The following is a 13,573-nucleotide window of genomic DNA, read 5'->3' as shown; positions in this document are numbered from 1 at the left end:
TCAGATATCACCTGTACTCACCTGTAAGATGGCGGTCTTAATGTCTGTCTACGGGGATTCCTGTGGCTTGATGATGGAGTCACCTGTAACCTGATGAGGGCTGTGTCATGTGGACTCACTGTGGAGGTGCCGGTGCAGACAGTCTAACAGGGAGCCGACAGGTGTTGTTCCAGCCTCCCCGGTGGAGATCCGACCTTTGAGTTCGGCTATTTTGCAGTTTAAAGAGGCAGATGAAAAGTATGTTAAAAGCTCCTGACCCACTCCTCCACCCAGTTACAGTCAGCTTCACCTGTGACAGCCTCGGTCTCATGTCTCCTCATGATGTGAACACAGTCTGATGCAGGAGAAGTTCAGTTGTAGCTCAGAAGCTGTTAATGATCAGTTCCAGAAAACTCTCTGTTCATTTTCACTTTTGTTTTTAACAACTGGTTTTCAGGGTCTGAAATCAAGGACTTTGTTTTCCAGATTGAAATAAAAGACTGTTGGTGTTTACTGTGATATTACTTTAAAAATCAAACTGAGTGGACTCTGCTTTAACAACAACAACAGTGACACAGGAACTGACCCTGAACATGTCACAACTGTCTGACACTCTTTACATCGTCCTGTCTCAGAAATCCCTGACCCAGAAAATGTCAGTGAACGTCTCAGTGGAATGAGATGAGGTGAAGCTGCTAACCTCCATCACCTGCTGTGATAAATACACTGTTCTACATAACTCGTCCTAACAAGACGCTGTGGAGTGTAACGTCATTGGTTCACTGACGGCTACGATCGGTGTCTGTTTGTATTTTCAAATGGGCTCCATGAGCAGCAGCTGAACTCTGATCAGCTCCTGGTGTCAGTGTTTCACTGTGACACTGAAGGATTCTGAATGAAGCTCTGCAGCCTGTGTTTCCTCTGAGCTTTATTCTGGACTGAATGACTGCAGCCATGTTGGTGGGTGGTCAGATGCACCTGTCCCCTCCACCTGACCTGATGTAGACGACTGTAGTGAGTGGTTTCAGACACAGCCTGTGTCTTTGTCCATGTCTCTACCTTCAGCTGTCCTCATTGAGAACTCCTGGTACAGAGCATGTTTTTTTCTGTCTCTAAGTTTCACATTTCCCTCTCACATCACATTTTGAAACAGACTGAATCCTGCTGTAAGCCAGGCCTGCTAAACCCTGCTGTCAAAACACTGCTTTTTGTAGTGGAGCTACTTACAGTAATTAGCTTTTCTATTATCTGCAGCATTTGGACAAACACAGGCGCAGTGTTTTGGAGACACGCGTGTCCTGAATAATGATGGATGGATCAGAGTCGTGTTGCTTATTAGGAGCCTGTTTCAGCTGAGGGCGCTTACAGGAAAAAAGAGAAAGGATTTCTTGAAGGCAGTGATTGTAACAATCGGACTGACTCACAGGTAAAGGCAGTGGCCTTTACTTGGGTTGTGTTTCTGAGTAATTAATGTTCAGTCATGCTTCTGGCCAACTGCCCTTTACCATGTTGTGTTTCAGTCCTGAGCAGAGCGTGTTCAGGAGTCTGGGCAACGACTCCTCCAAATTCTAACCACAAAACACACAGGTTGTCGTCTCTAACTGCAGGACAACATCTAAACCTCTCACTCCTCCACACTGAAGTGAACCTCCAGAGAAGGTTCCAGATGAAAACAGGAGTGGAGTCTTGTTTCCCTCCTCTCCTGCTGTGTGAATATGAGCTGACTAGTTAATGAAGATCTGATGTTTTCCCTTTCTTCACGCTTCGTGTACGTCAGCGTTTATTCACTGAACAACTTTCTTACTGATATTTACACTTTCCACAAATTGCAAACGTGCACAAAAAACGACCAGTTTGGTAACAGTGGTTAAAGGTTTGCTGTCGGCAGGAAACAGGAACTGAACAGCAGTGACCTGTGGTCTCTGGTGACACCAGCGTATGACAGTGTCCGCTCCTTCAGTCTGACGTCAGGGCCGATGAAACTCCTGTTTCCTGGTCCAGCTGAGTCTCTTCTCGTCTTTTCTTCATTGGTTTAAAAAATCAACCTTTTCCTCCTCTTTCTCGTTACAAGGAAAACAGCAGAGTGAAAACAGCAGAGCCTCAGAAACAGACTGAACCAGATCATATGTTTCAGTTCATATCTGATCTAATGTGTTGGACTCGTGGATGTTGGCAGTGTTTTCTCTTTCCTCTGAAGGGGATAGTAGCAGTGTGTGTCTAAGGCGTGGATAAAAATCTGTGTGGGGTCGTCACACAGATATGAAGCCGTTCTCACACAGACAACAGGGAAAGCTGAGCAGTGCAGGCACATTAATATAACTGTCAGCTCTTTGTGTTTGTCAAACAGTAGTGGGGGTGGGTGCTACTCTGTTCAGTGGCACTGCAGCTCCTCCTCAGGACCCCACAGACAAACTGACATTATGTGCTCCATAAAGTAGGCTAAGTCCCATCAGGGATTCACAGAAATTAAGATCAAACACCGTCTTCACCCTTGAGGTTACATCCAGCTGCAATTATTGTTGAATCCCCACTTTTTCAGATGTATGCCCTGCATACTGTTGCACTAATGCGTCTTTCCAAAGAGTAATTACAAGGACATTTCTAATTTAGTTTTCTTGCAGGCTGCGGGGAGGTGCTGCAGGAATAATCTGCCCTTCAGTCAGACAGTTAAATATCTGTTCATTTGTTCTGTGTAGCTGTGAGCAGAGAATCAGCTGCTTCCAGAGCTGATGGAGAGGAAATTCATATCGATGGTGTTAACTGTTGAACTGGTGAATTTAGGACTGAGAATCATGACATCGTCTCCTCGTGCTGTTTAAGGTTATTTAAAGCCTTTGTGGTGTGTATGAGAAAACATCAAAGTGAGAAATAACAGCAGAGTTTTTCTGTTTCTATTCATTATTCATCACCTCAGAAAGAGGAATCTTTAAATAGACGCTAGCAGCTACAGCTGTCCCTCTGCAGCCCACAGAGACTGGGACTGGAAAGCCCACTCTTGCCTGTCAGTCAGAGTGTTGAGAGACAGTTGTAGCTTCTACACTGAAGCTCTGCTCACACCAGGTGAAAATCCTGTTCCAGTGATTTTTAGTGACGCAGCAGAAGATGACGTGTTTAAAGCTGCATTGAACTGAAACAAATTAATTACACAAAAAACTGTGTTTCCATGTTAATGGTTGTATATCAAAGACCTGAAATGATGTGTTTTGTAACTTAAGCTGTCGTTAGTTTCCTTTATAGATATTTGATATTTTCTGATCGATAACTGTAGCCATTATTGACTGATGATCACTTCCAGTGTCTTTAACAGCAGTAATAACAGTAATAACTTTCTTCAGCTGGATAAATGTAGTTAATGGAAGCATTGTTTCTTTACCTGAGTGTTTGTTTAGGGACAGTTCACATTAATCAACACAAAGTGAAGCCAAAAGCCTCATTTTCAGCTGCTGTTCCTCGACCAGATGTTCAGTCAGCCATAAAACAACAATAAAGTGCACAACATGAGGAAAGAGGCGAACACGTGAAGCAGGATCAGGAGCTCAGAGGAGGCAGTGTGGAAAGTAGGACAAGTACAGTGCAGGCAATTAGTCCTGAACAATGTGAAGCAGATAATTAGCACAGGCAGTTCAGACATGACAACACACAGTCACATGACTTTACAGAGGTCAGAGGGCAAATCAGAGGGAAACATCTCTCTTCCTAATCACTCTTCCTTAACCTCAGTGGAAAAGATGCGATGGAGAACTGGACTCAGGAAAAGAGAATCTTTTTTTCCTGTTTGTGAAGGAAGCTGCTCTCTGTAACATTCAGAGACCTGGAGCTGCTCTGATCATCAGATCACTCAGATACTTTGGGTGGGTCAGTCTGCTTTGAGTCAGAAGAGTTTATCAGTGTTGTAGATGACAGAGAGGACAGTCAGAGAGCCACTCCAGAAAGACGCTAACAGAAGTCGGTGTGTCTTCAACAACATCCAGTTAGAATCAGATCATTTTGAAGACGACTGACGATGCTAATGAGGGGTTACTAGAGGTCAGAAGGTTGTGAACTGCTGCTGTACAGTGTTGCAGAGGCTCCCTGTTTGTTATGCACAGGAAACTGGCTGAGACTGATGAAATATGTGCAGGAGGAGGAGGCCGACGTCTTCAGGCTGCAGCAGCAGCTCCGTATCTCTCCTCCTGGAGTCAGAGCGAGCAGGAGGCTATCAGCCCTGTCTCACAGCCAGATCACATCACCCAGTGAATTATGAATTACATCTCTCACTGTAATGGAGTCTTTTCAACTTTTATTCTCTTGTCGTCAGTTCTATTTTTCTCCTGGCTCTTTTATGTCTGCCTTTAACCTCCTTCACCACCGCCTCCCTCCCTCACCCCCATCGTCTCCCACTCTGCTGACTGGAGCTTCATGCAAAGAAACTTATAGAGGTCACGATCCTAATTTCAGCCCGTCACAAATTATTAAAATGTATGCGTCACAAGGTGTCAAGGACATCAGAGCAGTATCAGTGACGGAGAGGGTGGAGGCTCGTCTGTCAGTCTGCAGACAATCCTCACAGAGAGAGGAGGGAGATGATGAAGTGCAGTTCTTAAGATAAAGGACTCCTCTCCTTATGACTCAATTTCCTGTACTGACTATTGTGAAGATGTGAGAGATGGAGTGGAGGAGACAAAGCTGTCAACAAAGAAATAAATGAATTCAGACTGTAAAAAAATCTGATCCATTTTTCATTCTGCAGCGATTTGATAAGAATTGAGTTTTAAAATGTACATCACAGAGCAGAGCAGACTCAGAGTCTGTTTCACTGTAAAGTCTTCATCAGTGGGCCTAAAAATGCAATGAGGCCTATAGGTGTCTCAACAGAGTCCTGCAGCACTGATCCTAAAACCAGGAAGTCAGTTAGCATGTTAGCATGTTAGCTCTTCCTGTTGTCAGTGTGTTTCTGGTTAAATGTCTGAAATAAGGTCTGTGGCTTTTAACACAAGCTCAAGACATTTTCAGGTTTTATTCTCCAACATAAAATGGGTCAGTAAATCCCCCACTCCTGATGTTTGAAGCTTTTACGTGTCTTAAAAAAGGCGGTTGCTAACGAGTGTCTAAATGAGACTACAGAGGTTGTCGGGGACGTTAACATGAAAACCCATCTACTCACCAGTCCACCTTTACAGCCTCGTTGTGTTTCTACTCACGCTCTTTCAAACTCTCACTAACTTTCTAAGAAGAAAGGCTTTTGTAGAAGAGCTCAGAGCTAAATGAAATGACCAGTTGGAAGCTTAGTGGTGGAGACGTTGACGTCATGTGACCGTGGTGTAGTTGGTTTATAGCCTAACATTAGCCTCTTACTTCTAGGAGGTTGGATTTAGGCTTCAAACATCAGAGGAGTTCTCACTGGGTTACATGGTGTTTCCCATATCACTGAATATTCATGTGGATTTCATGTGGAAACCTGTAACATCAGTGCCTGTACTATGTTGGACAGCGCATTGCTTTAACAGACAGTAAGGAATATACGGTCTGTATGTTCATGTTCAGAAATCCTACATAACATTTAAAACACATTCATCTCCTTATTTGCTGTGATAAAAATGATTTATGTTTCAGTTCACCACATTCATCACAGCCCAGTTTGTGACTAAAGTAAAGCTTCAGTACGTTTCTGTAAATGAGGTTTTAATGAGGTCAGAGGAAAATCAGAGAAGTATTTAAAGGAATCAGTATTTTTACATCAGTGATGTAATGATTTTATAACTGTATTTGTGTTTTAGGTTTTTCTTTTGCCTTTGACCTGCTTCTTGTTTTGAAGTCTGTTTATCTGCCTAGTTAATGATAATCTCTTAATGTGATTAGAAACCTACACACCACCTTCCACATCTCTGAGCCCTTTGTGATTTGTGCAGAGGTTATATGTTTAGAGCTGTTTCTGATGATCCACAGCTCCGCTTCTGTTCATCCCTTTGGAATTTTCTTTTCTTGCCAAGAATTTTATTACCATATGCAAAGGGTTTTTTTTTAGGCATATTTTTGGGCAGTGATGCACAAGGCAACGTTTTGAGCTGTGTTAACTGGCAGGAGGGAGTTTTTTTAGCAAACACATGGAGCCAACAGGACATTTTTGAACCTGAGATGATTTCTGTCAGGATCAGGATCCGCTGTACGTTGCCCTCACACTCACCTCTGTCATTTATCTGCTGATTTATACATTAGTTTATTTACGTTGTTTGCCTCGATGCCAACAGCAGCAGATTAATGTCCCTGCTGAAGAGGTGAACTTGTCTCTGAGAGCACTTTAGATATATTATTACATTAAAGCAGTGAGTTAAGTGCAGAGCAGTCGAGCAGAGAGACACTCGTACACCAGGAAACATCAGGAAACACGTGTTTGTTGTGATTGTTCACACATGAGCGCTGCTGTCTTCTTCAGCTCTGTGAGTGTTAAAGCTGAATGAACAGACCTCCCTCTGTTTTGTTGACCCCCCTGTTTGTTGTCTTTCAGGGTTCGATGCGTACTTCACTTCACGGACTCTGGAGAACAACAGGAGGAACGTGTGGTTCGCTGAGTACTGGGAGGAGAACTTCAACTGCAAACTGATGAGCTCCTCCAAGAAGGACGAGAGCAGCCGGAAGTGCACAGGTAGGTTTGTGTTGACAGTTTCAGGTGTTGGGTCAGAACAGAATCAAGGCTGATTCAAGAATTTAATTGAAAAAAAATGCAACTGGAATTTGTTTTGTTGACTGTGTCGACTGTTTGAGACAGAAACAGAATCTTTAGAACTTCGATCAGAACCTTTCAGAATCAATTATCCCACACATTCAATCCATTCCAGTCTTTGAGTCTTTGAGTCCTGTGAGTCTGAACTCTGTATCTCTAGCTGAAGGTAGAGCTCAGACTCCCTCTGCAGGAGACAGTCAGTACAGTCCAGTATGGTGTGGGTCTTCATTATGACCTGCTGGTCGTAAAGATCAGAGAGCTGAGTTTGATTTAGCCCAGCAAATCAACTAAGCCTGTTCTCATGGGCCAGGTTCAGGTTCCCAGACCACGGCATCCGTACTGAAGGACAGGTTCAGTAACAGTTCTATAGAGCAGAGTCATTGAAAGACTTCATTTCATTTCTCAGCTAGCTGGAAACAAAGCTACTGCTGCAAAAAACAAAAAGGGGGTTTGATTCTGAACACTATCAGTCCATATTGACTCTCGGTCTTCTTTGGTGGAGGTTGTTGGGAAAGTGTAGCTGCATTTGCAGTGGTAAACAGAAACGCATAAGTCTGCCTGGTCCACAATCAATAATGCATAGCAATTAGTGCCCCCAATATGATAGTGTGAACAGACCCTGAACACTAATGAACCTGTTCTATTAACAGTATTGATTGAAGCCACAAAAGAACTTATTATCTTGTCTCAGTTATTTTTCTTTTCTCTTGCCTTTTCACCCTCCTCTTTTATTTCCTGCTCTGATTAATGATACTTATCTAATTGATATTTAAAGATATGAACTTTTCAACCAATCATATACCTTCAGAAATCTATTTTCAGTCTCATTATCGTCACAGTTTCCATTTCCCTGTAACTCTTTGTTCTCCTCTCTGTGCTGTGACTTCCCTCCCTTCACACATTAGAATTCAAACCACAGAGAGGCTGGGATCATCCGTCACCTCCCCTCCACCCCTCCACCCCCCAAAGAACTAAAGCTTCAGTTACATAATGTGCACGCCTTCTGTGCTGTTTCATGATTGACTCCCTCTGTGGCCTCAGAGCAGCAGGAACGGAGACACAACACAACACAACACAACACAACTTTATTCCATCAAACTGTGCTAATGACTCAGACAGAGAAAACTCTGACCAGATATTTAACACAGAGGAGGTCAGGCTGTGTGTGTTAAATCAGCACAAAGGAATGATCATTATTGGGTGGTGGTTTATTATTTTATACATGGACAGATTTCCCCCCATATTGATCAATATCAATATTTATCACAATCTATCATCTGTGTTTGAAGAGTTTCCTGATAATGACTGAAGCCCAAAGAAGTTTAGCCCTGTTAGCTGTTAGCGCTGTTAGCTGTCAGCTGTCAGCCCTGTTAGCTGTTAGCTGTCAGCCCTGTTAGCTGTTCAGTTGTTAGCTGTTAGCCCTGTTAGCTGTCAGCTGTTAGCTGTTAGCTGTTAGCTGTTAGCTGTTAGCTGTTAGCTGTCAGCCCTGTTAGCTGTTAGTTGTCAGCTGTCAGCCCTGTTAGCTGTTAGCTGTTAGCTGTTAGCCCTGTTAGTTGTCAGCTGTCAGCCCTGTTAGCTGTTAGTTGTTAGCTGTCAGCCCTGTTAGCTGTTAGCCCTGTTAGCTGATAGCTGTCAGCTGTTATCTGAAAAATGAATAAAAATGAGCTTATCATCTTAATCATTGTAAATTTTATCACGATCCCAGGTGGAGATCATTTTATCAGCCAGTCCTCTGGACAGACACTTACAGACACACACTTCTCCTACTCTTTGTGTTTGTTCAGTGTCTCTTTGCTGCTTTCAGCCTCTTTGTGTCTGAACTTCAGTATTTAGTTCACACTGTGGAGGGCCCCTGTGGCCCCGTCCATCCCTCAGCCTGTTCAGTAATTCAGCCATAATTTATTGGGCTGCAGAGTCTCTGAGGAAAACACTGAATATTTGAAAGGAGGAGGATTTCAGAGAGGTGGCGGCTCGTCGCTCGGTCAGTGCTATTGTCAGTTCAGTCACCTCTTTACTAACGACCTGGTAAATATTTGCTGTAATTATCTGACTTACACTTAACTGCACGGTGAGCTGAAACTTTGAGGTGTGTGAGTTCTCAGCGTTCACTCCGAGACATGAATAAAACATGGAGAGCTGTGTGGCAGCTCAGTGTGTCAGTGGGAAACACTGTCGCCTCCTGGCAGCAAGGTTCAAATCTCTGCCCTCATCATATCTGTGCGGAGATGATAATGAATCAACGCGCTCAGCTCCAGTCTCAGCCGGTGAATCCTCAAAAACAGATAAACAGAAATCATCAGCAGGACAGTTTACTGCCTCCAGTCACACACAGCACACTGAGAGAGGGGCATCTGCCCGAAACCTCTGAGGATCACTGCATCATTTAACCAGAGCGCTGTCACACAGAGGTGATGGTTGTGTCTGTGTCTGAGAGGAGGTTAGATGGATTTCATCTCCTGTTTCCTCCGGTCATGTCCGACCAGGAGGAGAACGAACTGCAGCAGACCTGTGTCATACACGACGTCAGCGTCATTATCACCTGCACCTGTAACAGCCTTTTACAGGTGCAGGTGCACAGTAACATACAGCAGTAACAACACAACAGTAATGAGCTTTTATCACTGTTTTTTAAAATCAGACACTTCATTCTTCTGAGCCTCCTCCCATCATTCATCATAGTTCCGATCTCCATTTCATGCTTTATTGGTTTATTATTTAGGTGTGTGTTTGAATCGTTGTCACTGCTTTTATTCTGTGAACATGCAGTTACATCACAGAGGGAAACAGCTGTGGTAGTAGACACAGCTTGTAATAACTTCCTGGATCGATCTAAATGCAGATATAGAGATGCAGATGTTTGCAGCTGGAGCTGTCTGGTTGTGACCTCTCAGAGTGGAGTCAGGTTTCCTCCCTCGGTACAGAGGCATGTATTTCAGGGTGACTCTGTAGGTGTGAATCAGACCTCTCCCAGTGCATGCTGGGATAGGCTGCGGCCCTCTGTGACCCTGAACAGGATGACAGGATGGATGTGTCCCACCTTGAAAACAGTCCTGGTGCTGTTCCAGCCTGACATGGTGAGCAGAGGTGTTTTATGTTTAATGTGAGTCTGTGGCTCAGCATCAGCATCACGTCTGTAATGTCAGTGAACAACAGTCCATCAGCTCTTATTGCTGTAATAAAGCTGCCACATGCTGCAGCATTAGGCTGACGTTTGGTTTGTTTAGAGGAGGTTTGCTCAGTGGCTACTTTACAATCAACTGTTAGTCACACTCAGTGGTTTAATGTTGCTGGATTATTCTGCTGTTAGTCATTAGAAAACAGAAGAGTGACTGTATTTAGCAACGTGATGATGTTCTGTACAGTATGACTGTGTTTACAAGCTGAACTGTCTCGAATATCCAACAGTTTAAATAAACAGTTTGTCAGCTTCAGTGTAGTAAACCAGTGGGTCTGTCCACTCTCCATCTGATTCAACGGTTTATGACAGAAGTCATAATTACTACGGCTGCTAGGGGGCGCTGTCACAGGAACGTAAACAGACTACCACTGTGTGTTAATGTGGTAAATTAGATTCATTCCTCACTGGTCCAGACACAGATGTTTGCTAACCATTAACAGTATAACAAGAACCAAAGAGTCTCCACACTGTGGATGCTCCTGTGTTTTCTAGATCTGACGTGTGGAGAACGTTAAACTTGAAAAAATATTTCTTCTTATTTATTATTTGTTTTTATCCAACTGTTCATTGTTAAAGAAACAATATTGTACCGTGGGCTTGTTACCGTTATCGTATCATGAGATTATTGTTACATCCCTGCTAACGATTATCAGAGATTTGAAATATGAAAAAATAAAAATGATTGGTCGACAAACCATAAACAGAACAAACATAGCACTGTAATGTTGTTTCCTCTAACCTCTGGTAAATGACTGTTAAATAAAGATGAACAATATCAAAATCTCCCCATACGATATTTATTGCAACATTTTTTTAAAAGGCAAATCTGTTTATTGAACAATGAACGAGGCATTCGTTAATGCAGTCAGTGGTTTTCTCTGAGCTGTAGCGAACCTCCGTCTGCTCTGTGTCTCTCACACGTCAGATCTAAAACACTCTGGAGCGTCCACAGTTTCAGAGGCTTCGTCTCTGTCCTGCTCTCTTGTCCCTCGCCTGCAGCACCAGGGGAGGGAGCGGAGCGCAAAGGATGATGGTCTCTGTAGTTCTCATTTCCCTTTGCTCTGCTCCACTCTACAGTTTTACCCAGAACACCTGTGGTTTGTTACTGAGCAGGTCCAATGAGACGTCCCGACCCGTGACCTCAGGGTCAGCGACCACAGACGTTCAGTGAAGGGATTTTTCTTCACCACGTGGCTCTGACTGCTGTTATGTGTGACAGTTGTGTTAATGTGTGAGCTACAGACTAATGATGTGTGTTGTGACAGTGTGTTATAAATGGAGAGAGGGGATGATGCACAGCAGGGTGAAAGCCTGCAGGTTCTTCAGGGTGACCTGCTTTTTTAACTAATGTCCCAAACAACATTTCACTGCAACAACTGGGGCAACTATTTGTGTTATTAACCTACTTATCAGAGATGGTCACAGAGAACTGAATGAATCTGGTTTGTTCTGCTTTAGGAATGACATGGATGATTTCACCTCAGATTACCTACTGTACTGTATACTCACACTGTCCCCTGAACACAGAGGAGCATTATGAGCCTCTCTGGACTGATATTAAAATATTCTGTTTCACGCTCCCCTCGTTGAATCCTGTTCTGTAATTTGTTAGATTTGCTCGTTTGCACAGTAATTCTCTAACAACGAAGACTCTAAACCAGCTGGTTTCAATTTAGCCTCTAATACAAATGATCATTTGCTGAAATTAGTTGTAAATCACTCGGGAGCAGATCAGCAAAAGACACAGCTGCAATCAGGAGTCTCTTTGGTGTTTTGGGGCTGGAGCTCGTTTAGCTCGTTTCCATTACGGAGACTTAACGACCTGTAACCTGGAGCTTCGCCACATGAGCCTGAGAGAACCTGGAAGGTGTTGGTTCTACATTCAGCCTGGTTCCTCTGCTGGAGGAGAGTGAAGATCAACAGGGTGGGACCTGGAACACCTGAGGCTCCTTACCCAGAACTGAGGAAGTCTTTCTAACTAAAAGAAGTCCAGCTGCCTTCAGCTCTGGCCCTGAAGACCACTGTGACCTGGATCACTGAGAACCTGCACAGACAGCAGCAGGAGGAGTTTAACAGAAAGGAACCGGGAACAGCTGAAGGTCGGGTTCAGTCGGACGTCCTGAGCAGAGCCACAGTTTCTGCTCAGGACGTGGGAGAGAGCGGGGGAAGCAAACTGAGCTCCACAGTGGACCCACCTGAAGTTACAGGTGGTTGTGTTTGTTCAGCGAGGAGAGTTTACTCAGCCGGGGGCAGTGACGAGCCGCCGCTCTGCTGTCAGGATAACATTATGCTCACGGTGCCTTTGAAGGCTGCAGTCGAGATAAAACGATGCCAGTGGGGTCTGCTGCTGGTCCTGTTCAGTGTGTGTTAGAGAGGCAAACAGAGATATGAGCAGGTCATAGAGAGGAGGGGGGGGGACTCCTGTTTGTGAGATAACATTAAGCTCTGGGTCCCTTCGCCACAGGCAAGGAAATAGAGACGGGGTTAGAGACTGAGGTCAGGGCCTCCGGAGGCTTTCTAAAAACAGAGCCATGGCAGCAGATACCCGGGGTAATAACTGGTGCTGTCAGTGCAGGGAGCCTGATAGCTGAGCCTCGCTCTCAGTTTAACTAAAACAGCATCTAACAGGGTCGCGGCACCAGGCTCTCACAGGTCAGGAGGAGACAGCTGTGTCTGCTCAGCTGACTGGACGTCTGAGAGTACGTCAGTAAAAATCACAAGGTGCTGTTCAGCTCATCTTTACATCCACCTACAGCAGAGAACCAGAGGTTATTTAAAGTCAGTGTTTGATGTGTCACCGTGAGAAAATATAGAGCGGCTTTGTTTTTAGATCTTTGTTGTAATTGCATATGTTCAAAAATAAAGTGTGTTGGTGTGAAACAGGCTTCAGCCTCAGGTCGTAGTTTCACGTCGTGGTGACAGGTGCGTAGGATCAAAAACTCCTGACATGAAAAGATCCAGAGAATCCTGAGAAGTTTTCTTTGGATTCTTTAAAAAAGGAGGGAACATCCAAAAACAAATGATTTATCCAACACATCATCTTCTCAGAGGAGAAGAAGAATTACATTGGCAGAAAGTCAGTGAAGCAGAAATCACTCCTGTGTCTGATACTGACTGATGAACTCTGCTGCCCACATGTTTCACTGATGATCGAGCTCTCGCAAATTCTTCAGGTTCTTTAATTCAACGTGTTTAAATGAACGTGACAGGAAGTGATGTCATGTCCCAGAGATCAGAGAGTCGGTGCTTTGTGTTCGTTTCAGGCTCAGAGAACAAACTCTCTTTTCAACTGCATCTGTTCATACTGTTTCTTATAGTCAGGAATATTTGACAGGATTTATATTTGCCTTTAAATCGTTCTTATTGTCTTGTTAATGTTTAGCACGCAGCTATTATTCAAATAAAATGAGCGTGACTTTTTTTCTCCCTTGTCTGGAGGAAACAGGAAATAAATGTTGCGTACAGGACAAAGATCAGGATCACATAGTTACAGACTCTAACGTATATGAAGAAAACAGATTCATTCTGTTGATAGATGACGAGGACAAATATAATAATAATCTGTCACTGATCATTTTCCATTTCACTTCACTTCAATGATCTATAGCTACAACACATCAGCTTGTCTGAGGAGCTGATGACGTCTGTGGTCACTTACAGATTTCCCAGCAGACGCTCTGATCACTGTTAACTCCTGTGGTCTCAGTGTGAGGATC

General features: G+C 43.9%; 1 protein-coding gene across 3 annotated transcripts in view; it reads left to right on the top strand.

Moving 5' to 3' along the window:
* Positions 1-13,573, top strand: part of LOC108884963 (metabotropic glutamate receptor 7) — a 189,972-nt gene that overhangs the window by 119,632 nt on the left and 56,767 nt on the right. For all 3 annotated transcript variants that reach the window (XM_051074565.1, XM_018679118.2, XM_018679119.2), the window contains one exon: positions 6,464-6,601. In XM_051074565.1, coding sequence (XP_050930522.1) covers positions 6,464-6,601 — 138 coding nt within the window. The remainder of the gene's footprint in view (positions 1-6,463; positions 6,602-13,573) is intronic.

Source organism: Lates calcarifer, linkage group LG12, assembly GCF_001640805.2.
Source record: "Lates calcarifer isolate ASB-BC8 linkage group LG12, TLL_Latcal_v3, whole genome shotgun sequence".
NCBI classification, from domain to species: domain Eukaryota; kingdom Metazoa; phylum Chordata; class Actinopteri; family Centropomidae; genus Lates; species Lates calcarifer.
This window is presented reverse-complemented; position numbering and strand designations above follow the sequence as displayed.